The 22815-nt window shown below is 40.1% G+C and overlaps 2 protein-coding genes across 7 annotated transcripts in view; one reads left to right on the top strand and one right to left on the bottom strand.

The window, feature by feature from the left end:
• Nucleotides 1-2206: 2206 nt before the first annotated feature.
• Nucleotides 2207-20558, top strand: VPS26C (VPS26 endosomal protein sorting factor C). 2 transcript variants are annotated; one of them, XM_003202909.5, is made up of 8 exons: nt 2207-2396; nt 10320-10463; nt 12432-12581; nt 13142-13222; nt 15709-15783; nt 15994-16144; nt 16468-16620; nt 18259-20558. In XM_003202909.5, exons 1-8 carry the CDS (start codon nt 2340-2342, stop codon nt 18339-18341), a joined length of 894 nt encoding a protein of 297 aa, XP_003202957.1. In that variant the 5' UTR covers nt 2207-2339; the 3' UTR covers nt 18342-20558. The 2 variants fall into 2 exon arrangements, with proteins under 2 accessions (XP_003202957.1, XP_010721800.1); XM_010723498.4 differs by lacking the exon at nt 2207-2396 and adding an exon at nt 4750-4910.
• Nucleotides 20559-21138: 580 nt separating this feature from the next.
• Nucleotides 21139-22815, bottom strand: part of TTC3 (tetratricopeptide repeat domain 3) — a 61568-nt gene continuing 59891 nt past the window's right edge. For all 5 annotated transcript variants that reach the window (XM_085242889.1, XM_085242898.1, XM_085242882.1 and 2 more), the window contains one exon: nt 21139-22384. In XM_085242889.1, the coding sequence (XP_085099015.1) occupies nt 22274-22384 (111 nt within the window). In that variant the 3' untranslated portion in view covers nt 21139-22273. The remainder of the gene's footprint in view (nt 22385-22815) is intronic.

Here is a 22815-nt window from a genome sequence, read left to right as displayed (position 1 = left end):
TCCCCAGAAGAAAAGATGCTGCTAATTACGAGTGTGTACTGTTTTGTTGGGTTTCATTTGTTTGTTTGGCCAAGCATTCCATAAGCACTTAAGCAGCACAGTTGGCATAGTGTTTTGGTGGTCTTCCTTAATACAGCATCACTTTTAGCACTAAAGTGTGCACAAGAGTGAGAGGGGATAGGCTAGAATCGTCTTCTTGGCTTCACATGGCTGGGAGGGCTAAACACAGACTTGGAGCTCTTCATGTCACTTGAGTGCTTCCCTCCTGCCATTTCTGGTGCCCATTCGTGCTCAGGAATGATCTCTGCATGCTGTTGCTAGGACATGGTACCTCCAGACTTGTATTTATTTTTTGAGCTATTTGAAGCTAAGAAAATGTATCTTCTAAATACCAATAACTAAAAAAGGACAATTATTTATACTAAGGCAATAAAATTAAAATAAAGATGACTCCAGAATTCTTGGAATGCTTATTCATTCTCAAATGCCTTAAGAATTATTTATCAATTTTCACTGTGAATAGCAATAAATAACACTAATTAGTAAGCTCAGGTGATGAAAACCAGCCCAAGCATTCAGACTTCAAAGATTCACAACATCACCAACGAGCAGCTCCATGACTCTTTATTCCAGGCCACCTAAAGCCTTATTGGAAGACAAGACTGCAGAAAAATGTCCTTACCTTCCACCAATGCACTACATCCATGTCACTCACTGTAAAGCCTGCTCACCATAGCTGCCTCCCCAGAGCAGCGGTCACAGCACTGAGGTGATGGAGTTGAGGGAGCATTTGGACAACACTCTCAGACATAGGGTTGGAATTTTGGGTGGTGCTGTGTAGAGCCAGGAGCTGGAATTGTGGACCCTTGTTGGTCCCTTCCAGCTCAGGATATTCTGTGAACGTATGATCCCATCTCCCCTCCACTTCTGCCGCCAATGAAATTGTTTAAGAGTGAATGAAAAAGCTCCCATCATGTAAGATGAGGAAAGAATGGTGTTGTGTCTCTGAGGCTGGTAAGGTCTGCATTCGCCACATCTCAGCTGAATGCTTTGGATTCATACTTTGTAGATTTCCTCTGGGACTGGACATACCATTGGTGGCCGAGTCCTGGACCCACGGAAATTGCAGGAATTAACCACTTGTGCTCCGTATCTGTGGGAGTTTTAACCATTTCCCTCAGAGCTGACACATGGCCACATGCATTAGAGGCAAAGAACATCCCCAGTTGGAAGGGAACCATAAGGATCACCAAGTCCAGCTCCAGGTTCCACACAGGACCACCCAAAATTCAAACCCTACTTCCAAGAGCATTGTCCAAACTCTCCTGGAACTCTAGCACTGGGGGCCGTTCCCACAGCCCTGGGCAGCCCATTCCATGCCCACTGCCCTCTGGTGCAGACCCTGTCCCTCATCCCCAGCTGCCCCTCCCCTAACACAGCTCCATGCCGTTCCCTCGGGCCCTGTCGCTGTCACACAGAGCAGAGCAAAGCGCTGCCCCTCCGCTCCCTGTGAGGAGCTGCAGCCGCCATCAGGCCTCCCCTCAGCTCCTCTGCTCTGGGCTGAGCACAGCGAGGGGCCTCAGCCGCTCCTCATACATTTTTCACTCAGACCCTACCCCATTTTTGTAGCCCTCTTTGGATGCTAACAGCTTTATGGCCTTTTTGTACTGCAGTGCCAAGAACTGCACACAGTACTGAAGATGAGGCCGCACCAGTGCAAGGTGGAGGCAGACGAATCACTTCATTAGTTGAAGTGAATCCACCAGATATTTCTCTGCTTCAGATTTTTTGGTTTTGTTTGTTTTGACAGATTTTCTCACTTTATATTTTAAAAGGCATTGCCTTCTTAAATTCATAAAACAAATTGCTGACAACTTTCAGAGCGCAGGCTATGTTGCATTATGAAATGCAACGTGCTGAGTCGTACGTGTAACTGTAACAGAGACAACTCCAGCCATTATGTATTTATTTATAGGCTCTTTATGTTTTCCTTAAGGCTGTAATTCCCTTCAGCGTAATGCAGCTACGCATTACGCTGAGCTCCGAGCTTCCCCTCTCCTCTCCTCCCCCACCCGGTTCCCGCCGAGGCGGGCAGCGCCACAACGGCTGCGCAGGGGAAAGCCCGCCCAGGCCGCGCCAAGCCCGACCGTTAGGGCCGCTCCCCGTGCCAGGAAGTAGGGGGAGGGGGGGCGGGGCGGGAAGCGAAGTCACGAGCTGAGCGATGACGCTACGGAGCCCCGGATGTTGGCGGCGCCAGCTGCCTCAAGCACCGCGGGCGGAAGCTTGTGACGGGAGTGGGTTTCCTCCCGCAGGGGCCGCTCCTGTCCCGTCAGGGCGCGATGGGCACGGCGCTGGACATCAAGATCAAGCGGGCCAACAAGGTGTACCACTGCGGGGTGAGTGCTGTGTTTGTACCTGATGGGGAGTAATACCCTCTTAGATACGGTCTTTAGGCAAGAGCAGTTGTACTTTGCTTTTTCCTCTGATTGAATTCCTGTTTTTTGTTGTTGTTGTTTTTTCTTTTTCTGACCGATTTCTTAATAATTTTACACTAATATAGTTGTTGTATGTGGTAAAGTGATTCTGTGCAGTTTAACTTCTGCAGCTACTGGAAAAATGCTGTGACTTTTGTACTCTCTTTTTCATTCCCTTCGAGAGTAGTTGGCTTCGCTCCTTTACAACCACCTGAAAAGAGGATGTAGTGACGTGGGGTTGGCCTCTTCTTCCATGTAACAGCAATAGGATGAGAGGGAATGGCCTCAAGTTGCACCAAGGAGGTTTAGGTTGGATATTAGGAAGAATTTCTTCTCGGCGAGACCGGTGATGCAGTGGCACAGGCTGCCCAGGGAGGTGGTGCAGTCACCGTCCCTGGAGGTGTTCAGGAGCCGTGTGGATGTGGCACTGAGGGATGTGGGCATGGTGAGAGTGGGCTGCACTCAGTGATCTTAGTGGTCTTTTCCAACTTCAATGGTTCTGTGATAGCAGTTTGTCTCATACAGCATCTAACCATGTTTCAGCTTACTGAATGCTTTTAATGCTGGGAAACTGTTTTAAACAGTTTTGAATGGAAGGTTATGGAACATCTGCTCTGCAGTTGTCGAATCATTGAGACAGCAGCATCCGTAAAGCTGAGCTGTCATTCTGTGAACAACACATCCCTTTGGGTGTGATGTTTTGGTGGTAAACGCTCTTCTCTGTTTCTCACCTTCTCATAATTTTGCTGATGCGTGTTTTTTTATCACTGTGGTTCTTTTCAGTTTCTCTGCTGGGCTTGTTTTTGTATCATACCAAACAGGACTGATCATCTTAGTATAAGAAAAGGGATATTTCTGCTATCTTCAAGCCGAAATTAAGTAAGATTTTTACCATTAATAGATCTGTGTGGTATATTTACTGTCACTCAAACTCCACATAAGGAGGTTTATAGTTTTAGTTCATTAACGATGTCTGGAATTCTGAGATTTGAACGATGTGAAACAGCAGTGAACTGTGCGTTAGGAGTACAGTATGAATTTTTGATGGTAATTTCCTAGGCATTGGAAGGCATTACAAATCTCTCCTGAATTAGGCATGGAACACGTGCAGCTTTAGGGGTTTTTTTTTTTTAGAAATGTACTGATTGTTGTATGCTTTGCTGACATCAGCTATGCTAATAATACCTTCAGTCTAGGACAACTTTCATCTCAAAAAATGCTTTCATCAGTGCTACTCGAAAATGAGGGGATTCCTGTAGTGAAAACCATAGCTCATCCCAATATAGATATCTTGCTACTTATATGAAGGCAGTGGAGATAGTGGGGCTTGAATCGATCTTTCATTTTCCAAGCTCATTTAAAACTACATTTGGATATGAAAGAAGATGGTAACAGAATCACAGTTTGTAGGCATTAGAAGGGACCTCTGGAGAGTATCAAGTCCAGTGATGTTCAAATTGTGCAGTGGTTAGGCCTATTAGGAGATAATAGCACAAAGCTTTCGAAATCATAATTTGCCTAAAACCATGATTAATACAGCATATCTTCACAGTGCAACTTGCTTTCACAGCCATTCGGTGTCTGCTGCCTTTCTTGCTTTGATGGTGTTACTTGGTGAGCCAGAGGAGGGCAGTGGCTAGAATTTGGATGAAGTGACTCTTAAATATATATAAGAATAAAATCTGTTGAATCAGATGTCCCTTTTTTGCTTTCTTATGAATGGCTTCTCAAATAGAGTGTAACATAGTGTGTGCAACAATCAGTATCAGAATGGACTTGTGCTGGATGTGTAGGAAAGGGTGACAGCAGAGAGATGCCCTAACTTTCAGTTCTAGGAAGTTTATGAGATAGCTCTGATTAAAGCATGATAACATTTGTCTGTGTAGGTAAATATTTTTGCATAGTTAAGCAGATATATAGTTAAGGAACTTTTAATGTTCCTGGTGCTTGTTTTTGTGCGCAACATAAAAGCAATTGTTTGGTGCTTTTTTTTTTTTTTTTTTGGACTGCTTTAAAGACAGTCTGCTTGCACTCCTAAGTAGGTATGAAGTATTTGCTCTGAGAACTGATATGTAGTATTCTGGTGTGCTTAACTTAATACATGCCTCTTGGTGATTTTATAACTTCTGAGGGTTGTTTTGACTTTAACACCCATCTAAATGGTACAGGCTTGTAATTGTGTAGTTACCTTTTCTATCATCTCCTCACTATATGGGAACTGCTGAATCACGGCCTGAACCTCTGATTGAACACCTGAGGCGAACAGTGAGTCAGCCCTGGGAGCACAGTTCAGGTGAAGGCAATTCACCCGTGCTGCCGAAGGGGTGGAGCCTGGCTCCACCTCTGCTAGACCCATTTAAGAGCTGACTGCCAGTGGGGAAGGATCTCTTTCTGGAGATGGCTCCTTTGGAGTTTCGCAGCAAGCCCAGGACAAGGGTAAGCACTTTTATTTATTCTCTTTTTGGTATAATAACTGTTCAGCCAAACTCTCTTGTTTATTTCATAATTATAACATCTGTGTATTCATTGATTATACACTTCACATTGGTTATGATTTCAACACTAAGCCTTTGAAAATATGTGATATGGTTGAGTCTGTAGGTTTTTCCCTGATTCACGCAGGAATCGATGAAGTTGTGCCTAATGTGATCTCTTATTCTAAGAAGCAGCGGGTGGCCTATGGAATAGAGACTGCTCAGAGTGGAACAGCTCCAAGAGAGCAGGAAATTGGACAAAACAGATAAAGTTGTGTGGATGAAGAGAAGTCTGAGGACTTTTAGCCTGTGCTTCTAGGTCCTTATAGGCCAAAGAAGTGGCAATAGCAATGGTCATTTGAGCTCCAGTTTTCTATTCTGTGACAATGCATGAAATCTTTCGCTTATGACGTTCATATAAAAAACTTCTAGGGGGAAATGCTTAAAGATAAATGTTTGTTAACTTTAATGCTATTGCACAACTCTTTTCTGTTCTTGTTAGGCGAAAATATTGTTCAAAGAACATAAGAGAAGGCTGGTGAGAGAAAAATGTGTGTGTCTGAAGTAAATAGCTGGCCAGGAAAATTAATAACATCTGAGTAACTTCTCATTTTTTACTTTTTATAAGGTTAGAGTGGTATGTGTGGTTTTCTGTAGGCTTTCTCCATAAGGCCAAGACCTCTAAATTTCTCCTTGGTGCTGAAATAGTCGTATCATTCAGTCTTCAAATTACTGTTCCCTGCTGTCTTGGATTGGGTCAGGTTACTTTTCATCCTGGTACGGTGACCTTGGTTATATTAAATCCAGTTGAGTTCGAGCATTTTTCATCATTACAAAACAGTCTTTCTTGCCAAGCTGAAATCTCTCCTCCTCCTAATTTTTTTTTCTTCTTTTAGTGCAAGGCAGTATCTTGGAAATAAGTGTTATTTTTAATTCCTCTTTTCTTCTATGTGAATTGTTATTTTTTTTAATTGGGAGAAAGCAGACATAACATTTACAAAATAGTTGTGCGTGGCACCAAATCACTGCCTTAAAAACTAAAAACTTGCTGTGATAATTGGTAAGCTGTTTCTGTTTTCGTTACTTATGATCATCAGAAACTGGAGGAAATAAGCAAACAAAGACCTTTTACTTTTTTCCAGAGTTCATTTTGAGTAAGCTTGGTTTAAACAAGTGCTTTAAACTGAAGGTAAAGAACAGCACTTCCTGGAGCAAAAAGAGTAATAGGATTGTGAGGGGGCAAGAGAGAAGTGATTGGGGATTTAAGAACAAAAAGATAATAAAATAGATCTTAATGGCCAGTTTTGTTATACCAAAATAAGGCTTACTGCAGCAGCTAGGAACAGAAGATCAGTGTTCAGGAGACTTCCCCATCTTCCCCCTTCTCCTCCCCCTTCTTTTTTTTTTTTTAATTGAAAATTCCAAGCTATTGAGGCTAATTTAACAAACTTTGGAATGCTGGAAGAATGAGAGGGGATAGGCACAGCTAATGATGTGTTTTATTTAGCAAACCTAACAGGATGACTGGAATATCTGTGGTAGTTAGCCCAGAATGGATAATTAAAAGAATTGGAGGCTGAAAAGGCTGAAAAATGCAGCATCCAAAGAAGAATGCCATGATTAATGTCAGCAAAAGGCTTTTAATGACAAGTGACTCCAAAATATACTTAAGTTAGAATTTGCCTACACAGAAGCTTTTTATTGTTTCTGACAAAGCAAACTGCTTAGTAATAGTGAACATTGAGGTTGAATGTTTGATGTCCTGTTAGTTGGATATAGCAGGGTTTTCCTATTAAATGCAGTCTCTTTATACAGAAAGAATCAGAAGAATGTGTAGTTAAGATCTACTGGTGGATAAGTTGGGTAGAATAATACATGTGGCAAAAAATGACAAAGAACATTTAGTAAATGGGACTTCAGTGAACTTAATAGGAAGTCTAAAACTGCCAAATTCATGCCCTTAGTCCTGAAATTAAAGGCTTGTGATGTGGAAAGAGGAACCCCAAGAGAAACTAAAGCATTTTGTTGGTAACCAACTGACCATGGACTCCCATTTTGCCAAACCAGTGACAAGCTTAATTCATAAAAATTGGAGCTATGAGATATGGTTTAGTGGCTTATGGTAGCAAGGGTAACGGGTGGATGGTTGGACTAGATAACAATGTAGGTCCTTTCCAACCTTGTGATTCTGTGGTTCTATAAAGATGTAGTTAATATAAACTGGAACTGGGTAATCGGTAAGCATTTCTGTATGTCTTGGTATTCAGTACGTCTTCTGCTGCTGTCAACACTTGAAAATATGTGATGGCAGATTTCAGGTGGTCCTGAAAGCTCGCCTTATGGTTTGTTTTGCTTGATTGATTTTGGTGGTGGTGTTTTTTCAAAAGTACCTCTCATTTGAAAATAGGCTCATATTTCTTATCAGCGAATATTCTTATCTGTCAAATGACTAGCTCCAATCTGAAAGTACATCAGATCTAGCTGGAAGCTTCTTGTAGCGCCTTCTTCAAGCAAGAAGACCTGACTGTAAGCGGTCAGATTGGAATTGGTATGTGTTTTAACACTAGAAGTAATCCTCAGCAAATAATTAATGTGCTTTGATCCTTTGAATCTTTACATCATGTTTAAAGAATCAGATTGGCTGCCTGGTTTAGTCAGAAATTGCAGGTTGTCTTAGGAGTTTAGAGATGAGGTTCTGTGATCTGTGTTACGCGCTATTGCTTCTTCCTGAACAAAGATCAGCCCTAATTGTCCTCAGCCAGACTCAGATAGCTCTGCTCAACAACTGTGGAAATAAGGGGTGATGCGGTTGGATTAGGTGAAGCAGATGTTCGTTGTAGTTGTGACTCTTCTGTCAGTTACATGTGCCTGTTTGAGAGGTGAGGAACTGACAGTAAAGAATAAAGAGCTTAAAGAGCTTGAGGATCGTTAACTTGGAACAGTTTGCTCACAAGAATGTTTTGTTCCAGTGTAGCATGCATTATTCTGTCTGCCTAATGGGATATGGTGTCCTTTCTGTGGATAGTTCCTCTTGTTAGGAGAATGATTCTTTGTAGAAGTGCATTAGCATTATTCCATTCTGTGAAATTTTGTTATTGTGTGGTGAAGCCTTGAGGAATTCCTGGAAAGTGTGAAGGTAGAAAGCGAGCAAAAGCAACTGATAAGTTACTCCATTGTAATAAGTGGGGCTTCATTTCAGAGGTGACTTCCTCTATGCCTTTGTAGAATCCTTAAGGTTGGAAAAGACAGCTAAGATCATCCAGTCCCTCCATCAGCCCACCCCTACCTCGCCCACTGCCCACATCCCTCAGTGCCACATCCACACGGCTCTTGAACACCTTCAGGGATGGTGACTGCACCACCTGCCTGGGCAGCCTGTGCCACTGCCTCACCGCTCTTGCTGAGAAGAAATGTTTCCTAATACCCAACCTGTACCTCCCCTGGTGCAACTTGAGGCTGTTCCCTATCATGATTACCTGGGAGAAGAGGCGACTCCATCTCGCTACAACCTCTTTCAGATAGTTGCAGAGAATGATAAGGTATTAAAGATAAATGAATACCTTTTGAGATGAATTGAAGACAGCACTAATTAGTCTGGTGATGCTAAGTAACTTTCAAATGTTACATTTTGTTTTGCAAAACTAAGAAGCTTTCTTATAAATGGTGTGCTGACTGTAAGTATTTTACCATCTTGATATGTTTATGTTCTTTGATTTGTACCTCCTGGAAGGACGAGTGTACTGAAAGCTTTGTGTCTACGGAGAACATGAGTTACTTTGTACTTTTTCTTCTTAAGAAAAGGCATAGTAGATTTTCCCACCCATTGTAAAATGGAGATATATGCAATCAGTTTCTAAACAGTTCAGATAAAAATTAAAGCATCTCTTTTGTGATGCTACTCTCTCTCTCCTGACTAGTGACTTCTTTAAGTTGCTTGTTAAAAAGTGATTTCAAGGTTTGTTTTAATTTGTTTTCATTTCTTAGGAGATATTTATTGTTTAAAGAAAGAAATCACAGTTAATTTTAAGCCATTCTTCTACCTTCTGCCCTAAATCATACAACCTTCTTGTGTGAAGCTGTGTAGGTGATAGCTAATAGATTGTTGCTATATGATAGAAGTCTGTTCTCATTTACTAAAGCACTTCATACATTCAGGGCTGTCCTTGCTTCTTATAGTTCAGCAGAATTCACTTTTCAAAGCAATAACCTAATTGCTGGTACTAATTAAAGCCTGTTTGCAAAGCAGTACAGTATTTAGGTCAGCTTTTCTTCACCGTCCTTTTGTGCTTGTGCCTTCTGTTCCTGGAGTTTCCCAGTTGCTGCAGGTCCTCTTCTCAGATTTGTAGCATGGCAGCCTTCGTTGTGACGCTTGATGTTCTGCTGCTGCCCTGTTCTGCTTTAAACAGCCTGACCCATTTTCTATATTGTTATGCTGTACCACTAGCAAAGACAAAAGGCTGGCAGCATTCAAGTGCGCAGAGCTAGACTGGTTCTAACTGGTCGAGCGTGGAGTGGGCAGTCTGAGTTACTGTTTGAATTTGTAGTTTGGTGTGTAGCCTGCAAGCCTGGTGGAGGCACAGAGCTTTACTATCAACCAGGAGAGAGTTAGTCCTAAGAAAACTCCAAGTTCTCAAATTGCTTGCTGCTGTTTCCAGACATGCATGAGTGTTTGGCATGGAATGCTGGATTGAAGTGGATTCTCTGTTGTAGGAAATGGGAAGGATAAGTGATGGGGTATGTAAAATGTGTCTTGCTGTCCTGCAGTTGATTCTTTTTATTTAGATTCAAATACACTTTGTCTCCCACACAGTAGGGCATAGGTTTGTGTAGCAGAGCATTTATGGAGTGGTGGGTTTTTTGTTTGTTTTTGTTGCTGGCTTTTGTTTTTATTAATTAATTTGCTCTGTACAGCTCTTCAGATTAACCTGATCCTCAGCACAGGCATCTCTTTCACAGCTATGCTCTCTCTCCATTTCCTATGACTGACCATCCTGCTTCTGGTATTTAAATTTTTCCTGAGATACGGAGATGAAACTGTTACCAACTGAACTGATGGCTGTTTGTGAGGATGTTTTTCATTTGCTAGGAGAGGGAAATCTCAAAACGTTGGAATGCAATTGAAACTTGGAATAAGTACTTTCAATAAGTACTTCTGTGAGAAGGAGAATGTTTTTAAAGAAAACAAACTGGAGTCTGTTCTTCAGACTTCATTATTTTGTTATCAGTATTTGTCTCTTCTAACAGAGTTAGACTGTACTTAGGGAACAGCTTTGTTGAGTTGTTGGAAAATAGAGTAGCACGTTGTCTGAGTAACAGCAATACCAGGAATTGCTTTAAACAATTGTTTACATGTTGTCTTTTCTCCTACTAGGAAATTCTTTCTGGAGTCGTGGTCATAACAAGTAAGGACACAGTCCAGCACCAAGGCATCTCATTGACAATGGAAGGATCTGTAAATCTGCAGCTTAGTGCCAAAAGTGTGGGTGTGTTTGAAGCTTTCTACAATTCTGTCAAGGTGAGAATTTGTGCAGGTTGATATTTTCAGCATGAAGCTTTTCTCAGTTTTCTTAGATTTCTCCTTATTGGCTCTCGGGAAGTTACAGTACTTCATGGTATGTGAATGATAGAAAGCAGAGAAATGCTTGATGTTCTCTCTCCATTCTGGAGTGTTTTCTTTAGGGCAGAAATGCAGTAACATAAATACTAAGGTTACTGGAGAATGCACTGGAGACTCATTCTACAGTGACAAAGTTTAATTGGGCTTCTGTCCAGGTCAGTTGTTACAGTCATAGTTTCTGCAGAGGCCATTGAGGTTGTTTGCTATTGAGTATGATACAGGTTCCTCTGTGCAGTATGACGCTGCAGTCCAGCAGGTTGAGCACAGAATCCTGGAAGGCCTCTCTACTGCTCTCCAGGTTTGGAAGTGTGAAGTCTGGAATCTAGCAAGACAAGTTATCTAGGGCTGCACACAAGCGTGGCTCTATTGATTGAAGGCAAGGTTGCCTATGTCTAGAGCCAGCATACCTGCATTTGTGGAACAGTTTGCCAAAGTTTGCATAGCGTAAGTGTAGGGTCTTTTAATTTGTATCGTAGTTACTTTGTTTGCAGTGTGAGTAATCTGTCTGTGATTGATTGAAAAAGAGAAAAGCAGAAGAAGCAATAGGATTTTCTTGTTCCAGCCTACTGGAGAGGAAAAATAGAAGTAAAACTGTAGAGAAGTGTAATATTCAAGCAAAGCTGCAGTGATCATACTTCTTTATAGTCATCTTGTATCCTTTTCCTAGTGTACCCAGCATTCACAGGTTAGCTTCCTTCTAATTGAGTAATAAACACTTCATTATGAGCTGAAGGGAAAAAAAGTTTCCTTTATAATGTTCCCTAAGATGGGCTGAGATCATTTAATCTTTTCTCTTCATCCAGCACTGCTTCTGCTGCTTTGTTTCTGTTCATTTGGGTTGATTTATTTTATTAGATTAGTAGATCAGGAGAGGGCAAGTTTATTTCTGATATATGAGTTTAATTGATTTGAATTGAATTATCTTACTGATAGGTCAGATGAATGTCTAGTTTGGCACAAAAGAAAGTAATGCTACATGGAGGAACAAGTTAGGCTGCTTCTTTTAGCATGAGTGAACAGTTAGCTTAGTTCAGTCATTCCCCTTTCTCATGTTAAAAACACAGGTTGGAATAAACCTAAATAGAGAAGGTTTAGCTTTATCATTAAATGCCAGAACAAGAATCACTCTTTCAGTTCTTGCAACTGCGACAAATACATGTAAGTAATGGAACAGTAAGATAATGAGGGATTGCATCAGTGAGACACTGAAGCAACTTTAACTGCTTGCGAGAAACTGAAATCTTGAATGAAAATAAGATGCCAATAGTAATGCTGTACTGGGTTTTCAGTCTGCTTCCCTATCACACGCTGGTCCTGCTGTTTTTGCTCTGTTCAATTTGTGTTTGTGTGCGTATTTCATGACGATTATCAGGCTTTCCTAGTCTGGTGCCAAATTTTAGTTAACCATAATTTCAGAGAGGAATCAAAGAAAAAACCTTATAAAAAAAAAAATAAAGAGAAACCCTTCGGATGAGAAGTGGTAGGCAAGGGGCAGCAGGGTGGTGGGGAATGGCTGCCTGCTGAACTGGCACGTGTATTTGTTGATTTCTGCAACTCATACTACAGGTCACTTGGAAAATGGCACTTTGCTTTCCCAGGTGCTTGAGACTTTGCTGTTCGGTTCTCTAAATGCGCATAGTCGTTACTTTGATACAACCATTAAATAGATCATACATCACTTTTCTGAACGAAGCATTGTTAATATTTCCATTCCTTGTAAGACTGGAGAACTGCGTATGAAGAAAAAATATCTGAATTTTTGGAAAATTCTTGAAGCCTGTTAGACTTCAGTGATATTGTTGGTTCATTTGAAATGATGTAACTGTCACTGTGGTTCAAACTAAATTTTCATATTTATTTTTGCAGCCTATTCAAATTATTAACAGCACTATTGAAATGGTAAAACCAGGGAAGCTTCCCAGTGGCAAGACAGAAATTCCTTTTGAATTTCCGTTGCATGTGAAGGGCAACAAAGTTCTGTATGAGACGTATCATGGTGTTTTTGTTAATATTCAGGTAAGGGAGTCCTACCTTCTAAAGAAAATCTGAGCTTTTGTTACCTGTCATATCTCTTCTTCCATGGAAACAGGGTAAAGTGTTCTGTTATAGTCTCTTTAAGTATACATGTTTTTGTCAGTTTGAAGGATAAGCAGGAACTTAGAGGTCCTTCTCTTTAAACCAAAGCATGGTGAGAAGCAACTCAGAAATCTGTCTTAACTGGATGTCATTTGGGTGCTCAAACCATACAAGAGTGTTACTGTGTCAGTGAATTAATCCCTCAATCTCACTGGCTGTTATATAACATATGAGACCATTTGAAAATGGGATGGGCCTGTAAGCACAAAATAGTTTTCATTTGGGGCATCTGAAATCATATACCTTGTATCTCCTTCCCTTCCCACTGCATCACAGGCATTGCCTACTAATCTGCTATAGGCAATGCCTTAAATATTTAAAATCTGCATTCTGCATATACATACATACCCATACAAAGGACTGAAAGATAACAGATGGACAAAATCTTAAGTTCTTAAATAAGTCTTTCTTCTTTCTCTTTGTCATCCCATTCTTGCCAGTATACCCTGCGGTGTGATATGCGACGTTCTCTGCTGGCAAAAGACCTAACTAAGACTTGTGAATTCATTGTTCACTCAGTGGTAAGTGCAGTTTGTATTAACTATACAAAGTGGGGAGAGTTTGGCTGTGTGTGTGCTTTGTTGGATCTGATTTGGTTTATTTTATTTTTCATTTTAAGTGAAGTTTGGAGGTAAGGGTAGAAGATTAAGTAAAAAAAAAAAAAAGTAATAGTACCTGTGGTACATATAAGCAAAGGACATAACAACATAAATATCCAGAAGAGCTAACATGTCAGTTTTTCCTGGTAAAAGACTGTTGGTTTTGTTTTTTTTTTTTTATTTAATGTAGAATTATAAATAGGATTTGCATTGCATTTATTGTTATTTAATTTTGAAAAGAGAAACAACAGTGTAGATAAATATTATGTGTTCTTCTAAATGCTATTTCAGATTACTTGAATGTTTCCTATCCAAAGCTTCCAGGCACCTAAAGGCCTGCCCTAGAATTTGTTAGTTGAGAGACAGCACATAATTTCTGTTACTTAGATGCCTAATTGTGACTTAGAGCCCTAAGCCAAAATATCCAAGTTAGGACTGCATCAAATTGGAAGGAAGAAACTTGTCAACTTAATCACCTTTATTATATAAGCCCATGGTTGGCAATATGCTAGATATCCAGGTTAACGTACAACCACACTCTCCAGTCAGTGACATGGAGACAGTCTTTCTTCTATATCACTGTGGGCTGAGATTTGACTGTCTCACGATAAATGGTCTACTGCATGTTATTTGGAAGTTCCTATATCAGATTTTTTTTCCACATTTTAGCTTGTATTGCCTTACACACACATTCAGAGCACATGTTATCAGTACAGGTTGTGCAGGCCTAACTAAATACTTCTTTTTCCACATAGCTTATTAGAACATTATTTTGTATCATTCCCTTGAAGTTTTTAACAGAGCAATTAAAGTGTTAGGTTCTTTCTTACGCTGTTATATGATGGAAATCATATGCTGTTTTCATCCTGTACTACCACAGATTTAGCTAGGTGCTAACAGGATGTCTTCTGTTGGCAGGACTGTATTATTTTCCAAAACATATTATGCTACTTCTTATTAGTCCATCATTATATTATAAGTAAGCCACAGTTGTCAAAATAGGGAACAAATTATACTGTGCAGTTTCCTGATTTTATTTCATGTTCCTACTGTGGCACATCTTAGAGCACAAGTCAGTAAATCATAACAAATCTTCCAGTTGGGGTGAATTAATGAGATTTTACTGAACATATAATTCTCACTGTCACTGCTCAATGTACCATTTCCCTTAACCTTATTCTTTGCCAGAATTTGTCATTTGTGGGAGAATACAGTCAATCTTTTTGCTATTATCTTCCATCTTGCAGCTGGGCAGCAGAAGCTGTTTTGAATTCTTAGGTAGTGAGAGTAAGTCCTAACTTAGAGTTCAAGTTAAGGCCACTGGTATAGCAGCGCTCTACCAACTCCCAGTCACATACAATTGGGTCTCTCCTGATTGATGCTGCTGTGCTGATCACTTGTTCTAAATATGTAGAATATGTAGGGAAAAGACAGTGTGTCTCTCTCTGAGATAAGGATGGGGAGAGAGTGTGGTGAATGGTAAATTACAGTTGCTTTCCTGAATCAAGCACAGACTGCATCACAGCCGAGTTCAGGGCCCAGCCAGCCATTTATGTGAAGACTAACTTCTTGGTTTTGTGATAAGTGATCTAAAGAAGTGAACAACTACAAGAATGTACCCCTAAAATTGTTTCTTCCAATGTGGAAAATTAACCTGGATCACGTTTTGCTTATTTTACAGTTAAAGAAGCTGAGAGTCCACACCTGTTACATCAGTGCCAGATTAGATTCCCTCAACTGAGAATCTTTTTTTGATACGAGGATGGCTTAAGAGACCTGAGCTGGTCCTGAGAGGGCAGCAGAGAGAGCTCAAAGCGCTCAGAGATAGCAAGAGAGAGGGAAGATTCTTCAAACATTTAAATAATCTTGCTCCATTACTCTAATTTACCCTCCTCTTTCCTGCCCAAATTTACAAAGTAATGATAATTTATGGAAACATAAAACATGAGGTACAAAATGTAATTCCTCGTAAATACAGAAATGTGAAATATTTTTTCTATGGCACTCAGTATGTTTCAGAAGATTGGTAGTGTTCTTTTTTTCCAGGGCATTTTGATTAGTCAAACATTTAGTTTGTTGGTTTTCAGTGTAGGTGGAGCTTATTCCAAAAACTTTAAAATGGAGATTATGTTGTGGTTTATTGCAGTGGCAAGTGCAAAATAACTAAAATTTTGATGGTTTTGTTTCTATAATTCAGATTTGCAATCCACTGAGATTTGTTCAGACAATATCGTAATATTACTACTAAATGTAGAAAGTCTCAGGTCTTTTATTACACAGATACATACTTTAAGTATGCAGACAATCCTGAAAATGAACACAGCCAATTGTTAACTGATGTTAGTATTCAGGGCATGTGTTTGTGTGCTGTAAATCAGTTACAGCTTAACTGTTTCATTACTCTTCAGTCACAGAAAGGGAAACTGACACCAAGCCCAGTAGACTTCACAATTACACCTGAAACTTTGCAGAATGTTAAAGAGGTAAGTTGTTTGGATTTTATTTATTTACTTGTAATTTACTATTTGCATGATTCTGAACGAGAACAAGAAAAGAATGAATAAATGCTTTGCTGCACATAATCAACTTCTTTGCTTCTCCTCTTTCCTGTTTTTATTTTGTAAGGTGATGCTGCCCATTCTTTTCTGGTAGTGATGATTACACTTAAGTTTGTTTTCCTTTCATCTTCTTAGAGAGCATCACTTCCAAAATTTCTCATCAGAGGCCATCTCAGTTCTACAAACTGTATCATTACACAGCCACTAACAGGGGAGCTGGTAGTGGAGAGTGCAGAAGCTGCAGTCAAAAGTATTGAGCTGCAGTTAGTGCGTGTGGAAACCTGTGGTAAGTTTCCCTATAGGTGGAACGTGTATATGCTGCAGTAATTACCACTTAGATGTTCAATGTGCAAGACTGTCAGAAATCATACAACTGAAAAGACTGGCAAAAAATAATTCTGCTTTTCATGTGGAACAGTTGAAACATTAATTTAAATTCAATCCCTATGACTTAATTTTGAAGCACTCATGTGAAAACTCACAAATCAAAGGGCAAAAGGCCATGTCCCCGTTCCCTTCCCTGCTCCTACCCCCAGTAAATTCATGTTTGAATTTTGGCCACTGCTTTGCCTTCCCTTCCTCTCCCTCTGAATTTCTTGCTTTCACCAGGGTGTGCAGAAGGTTATGCCAGAGATGCCACAGAGATACAGAATATTCAGATTGCTGATGGGGATGTCTGCAGAGGCCTACCAATTCCTATATACATGGTGTTTCCCAGGTTGTTCACTTGCCCTACCTTGGAAACAACAAACTTCAAAGTGGGTAAGTGGATAGGATCTTATGCTCTGTTTGCAGCTTCCATTAAAAATAAGCTGCTAGTTTCACTTCAGCTTCTGGCAGGTAATGGGATGAATTGTTGTGCAAGAAAGAACAAGGACAGCTATTTCCTTGTAGAGGTTCCATGAACAGGTTTGTAGTATGCTGCATTTCATATAGACTGAGAAAGCAGAGACCGAGTGCTTCCAATCAGAAATAGTTAGGATACTATTATGCAAGTTCTAAGAGAATTACATGGCCAGAATAATCGAGTAACTTTTTTCTGCCAAAAAAAATATGGTGGTGTTCAACACCTGAATAGTAGCCCAAGAATAAAATGCAAAGATTCCTTCTTTTCATCACTGCTGAGAATCCCTCCTTCCAGAGCATCTTTTTTGCTTCCCATTCTCCTGCTGCATAGATCCAGTAGTGAGGCAGATTGTACCTGACTCTACTTTCTTGATCTGCACAGGCCACTTCCTCCTAATTGTATCCAAACTCTACCATTTTCATTAACAAACATCTAAAATTTAGGATCATTCTCATTTGTTCAAATAAGTACTTCAGAAATTCTTGTTGCTGGCCTGTGGTTTTTTTTTTTTGTTGGTTTTTTTTTTTTTTTAATTTAACTGCATCACATTGAGGCTGCTACGACAGTAGTAGCTGTTCCTACAGTGTAAGTCCCTACTTCCAGGATTCTTCCCACCTGAAACTCCTGTTACTTTTCTGTTGTGTATCTTGGACAAATATGCACAGGTAGCTTTTCAACTTTCACTACCTGATTACCTGTTCTGCCAAGAGCATTTCTGTACCTGATATACTGTGATTTTTCTGTGCCCCTTATCTCCCCCCCAAAAAAATTATTTTTCTGGTTTACTTTGGCCACTTCTTACTATTATATAAGAGATGGCTGCTGTTAATGTCATATCTACTTTTATGTATTTAAAGTCTTAATTGAAGTATGAAGGTGCCCAAAAAAGACAGCTATATTCAGTGTAATCTCTGCCTTCCTCCATCTGGGAACTTGTCTTTATATTATCTCCACTTAGAATTCTTTACAGACCTGATAGTGATACTATTTCTGACCAACACAATGTAATATTTGAAAAGTAGATTTTAAGACTTTTTTTCCATCATTTACACGTATAAGGTGTTTTGGTGTTTAACTTCACTTTCTGTAAGCTCTTAAACTCTTACGTTACATTCTGACTGTGGGCAGGAATTTGTTCCTTAACTCTTCAATGTGATTCTAAAAAAAAAAAAAAAAAACAAAACGCATATGGTTTAGGATGAGGTTTCTCACACCAAATTCCACTTTAATCTGTAGGTGTCTGATCTTCTATGTGATCTCTGTTGATCACACAGTGGTCAACAGGCATCAATTTTCAGTCACAGGGAAGCAAATCCAGAAGAAACTCAATTTGTAAGAAGCCAAGAGTCTCAGTGGCCCAAGATCTCAGATGCCTCTCATTTGGTTCTGTCTAGAACACCTTTTCATCCCTGTATGACTTGGCTGTAGAAACAGCTTGTGAGAGTCCTGTGATGTGATGCATCTGAGAGAAGGAACTGTCTGCTCTGTTTTTACTGTTACAGTTCAGTTGAATGGATTAATCAATGGAACTCTTTTTTTTCCTCTTCCTGTAGAGTTTGAAGTGAACATTGTTGTCCTTCTGCATGATGATCATCTCATCACAGAGAACTTCCCACTGAAGCTCTGCAGGATGTAAATAGCCAGAGGAAGAATCACTTAAAGAGTCACTGGAGAAGGATGAAATCATTCAGAGACAAAATAAGATTTTATCTTGTTATTTGAAATGAAAACTTATCACTTTGTTCCTCCTGATGGTGGTTCTTGGGCTCTCAGTTATCCCAAAGCCTGTGCCTGTCTTATGGTAGCCTACATGGATTAACCATCTTGAGAGCCCTGTCAAGTGTCTGATTTCAGCAGCCAGATTTTCTGCACTTTTTTTTCCTCAAACAAATTGTAAATGATTTTTTGCATATTTTCAGAAGTTATAGAAATATGTGAAGCAAGTTTTTCTGTTTAATTCATAATGTAACATTTGTTCCAAAGTCCTTCAAAGACCTCTTAAATGAAGTCAGTCCTGTTATATATGGTGTACTGTGTGTGTGTGTGTGTGTGTGATTGTGGGTGTGTGTTTGAGGAGGGGACAGGGCTGAATACTATCTGTGGAAGTATAATAAATGGTGCTACCCCCATGCACAGTATCATGGGATGAATATTGCAAGATGACTGAATTAAGAGATGTGAAATAACATAAAATGAAGCTTGGTCAAATTAGGAATGAGTCTTCCATTCAGTGCTTATTACTGAAGTTACTGCTTCACGTAACTTCTCCCTGGCTATTCCCTGGAATGCCCTTGCTTTACCTTTGCTGTTTGTGTAAAATAGTGCCAAGAAAGATCAGTCAGAAGTTTTTGCTTCAAGCTGTACTTATTCTGGACCCGTGAACATCTTTCCTCTTTACTAGACTTGTGCAGCTCAGCTCTGATGTGAAAAAGGAATGACTAACATGACAAACAGCAGCACTGCCTTGTTGCATAGCTGCCTGCTCAGAGTGTAGGCTACACCAAGTACTGAAGAAAATGCCAAAAATACTTTCATGCTGTGACACCTTGTACTTTTCTACAGGCACTATTAATGATGTGAGCAACCATTCCAAGGGAGATAGGCCAGTTGCTGCTTAAACAGGGGGGTTAGTGTTGCCACTTACTAACATAAAAGTACAAATAAATACGAGCACCAGAAAGGAATTTGTGGAAGTAAATATACAACTTAACATATTTCTTAGTGTAAAGTCTTTGTAATAGTAAATCTTAAAAGTTCATGTAAACTGGCAGAGTAGGAACTAGATGGGAAAAAATCCACTCCAGCAAGAAATAACCTTCCCCAGATGAACAGGCAATGGATTTTGATGTTATTTGAAGTTAACAGAACAGCTGCAATTTTCTTCTAGTTGTTAATTTTCCACAAAATTTGTGTGGGATGGAGACAGGTTAAGTAGCGTATAGGGTGTTACATCAACTATGATGTATAACAACCTAAAAAGAAAACTGCCAAAACCAACTTCCTGTAGCTTTTTCCAACAGTATTGTTAAGCACGAATATGTAGTTCTGAGTTTGGCAGTGTATCAGCACTACTTCAGGAGTAAGCATTTGACATTGTTTTAATGTCTTTAATTTATAAAAAAAAAAAAAACACCTTTGCTGTTCTCTATCCCCTCTCCTGCCCCTTCCCCATTAACTAGAAAAACACTTTTTTTTTTTTAAAATCAGGGACAGTAAGTACAGCGTGATTTCAACACCAGCCCCTGGTCCTAGCCGAGATGACTTCAGTCTGGTTCTAGTCTACAGGAGTGCCACCTGCTGCTCAAACCTAAAGCGGCAGCATCACTTCACACATTCGAGAGTTACGTGAAAAGGCACTGGCATCGATCCTGCCCCTGGCCATTGTATCCGCGGCAGTAGAACTTAAACTGCAGTCTACTAGGTTGCCCCTCTGCCTGTACCACGTTGTTCCTGTCGTATTGATGGTTAAAGAGTTTGAGAATTCAGGAGAGACATCTGAAAAAAATCTGCTACGAAGTGCTTCTGTTTCTCTATTATTTTCTTCCTCTCTAAAAGGCAGCTCTGACTGGAAGCCAAGGACTAATGTGAGACTGCAAGAAACTGCTGACAACTGAGAGCTGGATTAGAAACTGGACTCTTCTCACAGATGGATACTTCTACTGTTATTGTGGAGCATGTACCCGACCTTTCCACGCATAAAAAAAAAATCAACAGCATCCTAACACGACCGGAATAATCATTCAACATTTAGTACAGCAATGAGTCAGGACTCCTGAACACAGAGCAAGGCTGCTTTACCTTGCCCCAGTCTGGAAATAAATAAACTATCTCATGTGCACTTACTTACTTACCATTAGAGTCTCAGAAGCCTCATCTCCTTCAAAACAATCTCATATAAAACTAGACCTCATTTTTGTCCACTCTAAGGCCTCCTTTTAAAGATGTGAATAACTTACCCCTGGCTGTCAGTAAAACTTGTGGTTTTCAGGAGTTAAGAGAAAAGGAGCAAAGATGCTGAAAAAGGAAATAAAAGAAACACCACATCCACCTTACTAAGGAACCTGAGATCCTATCTGTGCTGTGTGCTGTGAGGGAGAAGATCAGCCGGTAGCAAGTGTGAACATACATATGTAAATATCAGTTCAATGCTAAAACCCCACATTAACAGCCAGTGCTGCTTTACCGATTTTCACACCCAACTTATCACCTCAAGTCAAGCTGTGTACTGGTTAAGAACACCGTCACCTGTGGCATGTGTGGGGGCTGCTCTGCCTGTACTCTCCCTGCACGCTGAGAGAACAACATAAGCTGACAAGGATGCAAGCAGTGTAACACAGTGCAGAACAGTACCTCATCCTCTAGCAGATAGTACCTTACGCATCAAGACTTCACAATCAACAAACACACTACACAAAAAGAACCACCACAGAGGCTACGGTAGTAATTTTATTTTTGACCCAAGTTCCAATGAACATACTGACTTATCAAAAGATGCTTTGAAACATCAGCTGTATACTTACTGACTGGGGAAACAAATGATCTGTTAGTCCATAACCTGAAACAGTTGAACAGGGCTTGTGCCCAAACAATGGTCAGACTCACCATGTTTTGAGGGTGTTTACACCATGTGGCATACCTTACCTAGCCCTGGATCTTTGGCTGTCTGAAACAAATTTTACAAGGCAGAAGGCACTCATGGCACGCTTGGACTTCTCAAGCAGTAGGACAGCCACTCCTTCAGCTGGTTGTACCACGTACCCCACACTGCTGATAGATTGGCATTCGTGCACAGAACACAACTGCATTATATTGCTTCGCCAAGAATAAAAATCCTTTAATGCCAATTTAAACAAATTAGCTCATCAAGGAGAGAAATTTAAGATATTTTTACATTACAAAATTGAATCACAGTATTCTAAAATTGATATATGAACAGAAAAAATCACGAGAATACTTAGTGCTTCAAAGTATAGCTAAGAGTCATCATTTAAACAATTTGAATTATCAGCTCCAGATTTACATGGAGAAAAGAGTTGCAATTACATGAACTATATTCATACTGATCTAAAGAAACCCGATTTGAATCCTGCAATTGTTTATACAGGGAAGGTGATGGCTTGGTTATTCCCAATTCTTTAGTCTGTTGTTTGGCCCACCTGTATTTATTTTCAGTGTAGTATCAGCTCTAAAGAAAACCCCCTCTTTTTAGAGGCACTGTGCACATACAGAACCAGCCTTTGAGAAAAACAGATAGGGGAGTTTCAATCCTTGAAGCAAGAACCCCACCAGCGTGGTCCTGGCCTCAGAACTACGTGAGGTACACACGCTTAAGGCAGCAACCAGGAGAAGCACAGATTTATGGAGTACGCTGGTCTTCATTCAGTAAGAGCCACAGCAATACCTGCGGCTTACAGCTCACTGTTAAATACTGCATTAGAACAAATTCTGCTATCATTTCCACTAAAACCAGCGTTCCACCTCTTCTTAGGCATCACGTTTCCACGCCACGTTGGGATGGTTATTTATCTGCAGCCACTCCACATCTTACTGAGTATCATAAAACAAGGTTTAGGCATGTTTGTTGCGTGCAGGGAGCTCAGGAAAGTCTTCAGGTAACAGAACGTGGATGCGACAGATAGGGCAGGTGCTCGAATGTTCCTTAAGCCATTTTCTAATGCACTGCAAGAACAGGAAGATTATGTTGAGGAAACAGTCTCAGTCTGGTATAAAGAGTTCAGCGTGACTTTCTTAATTGTTTCTGACAGGTAAGCAATTTTCCACCCCCTTGTACAGCTTGTTATGAAATTTGCAGTTAGAAAACTATTCTCCAGTTCTGACGTTCTGCTCACCAACCAATTTTGCGAGTGAAAAGAGCAACAAATATGAAAATGGGAAAAAGTCATGACAAAAGTATTGTGTTACTCCAGTATAATTTTTTGCCTCCTTACTACATGAAGTTACATCTGCAGCTCCTATCAGGTGGCAAAAGCAGCTTTATAGCAGCAGCCCCTACTCTAAGGATGCTGCAAACAGAAATCCATGATTTGATTACCAAGACTTGATTGTTCTGAATTCAAAGTAAGCTTAACTAAGATGGTAACTCATCAGAC

Source organism: Meleagris gallopavo, chromosome 1 (assembly GCF_905368555.1).
Source record: "Meleagris gallopavo chromosome 1, MGAL_WU_HG_1.1, whole genome shotgun sequence".
NCBI classification, from domain to species: Eukaryota; Metazoa; Chordata; class Aves; order Galliformes; family Phasianidae; genus Meleagris; species Meleagris gallopavo.
The sequence above is the reverse complement of the archived record's forward strand: the minus strand, read 5'-3'. Positions and strand labels throughout refer to the sequence as shown.

What these genes read in the sequence shown, in the direction of transcription:
- VPS26C (XM_003202909.5), top strand. Translation starts at nt 2,340, where the DNA reads ATGGGCACGGCGCTGGACATCAAGATCAAGCGGGCCAACAAGGTGTAC. An exon ending in AGTGCGTGTGGAAACCTGTG is followed by an intron (nt 16,145 to 16,467) that starts GTAAGTTTCCCT and finishes TGCTTTCACCAG; the next exon opens with GGTGTGCAGAAGGTTATGCC. An exon ending in AACAACAAACTTCAAAGTGG is followed by an intron (nt 16,621 to 18,258) that starts GTAAGTGGATAG and finishes CTCTTCCTGTAG; the next exon opens with AGTTTGAAGTGAACATTGTT.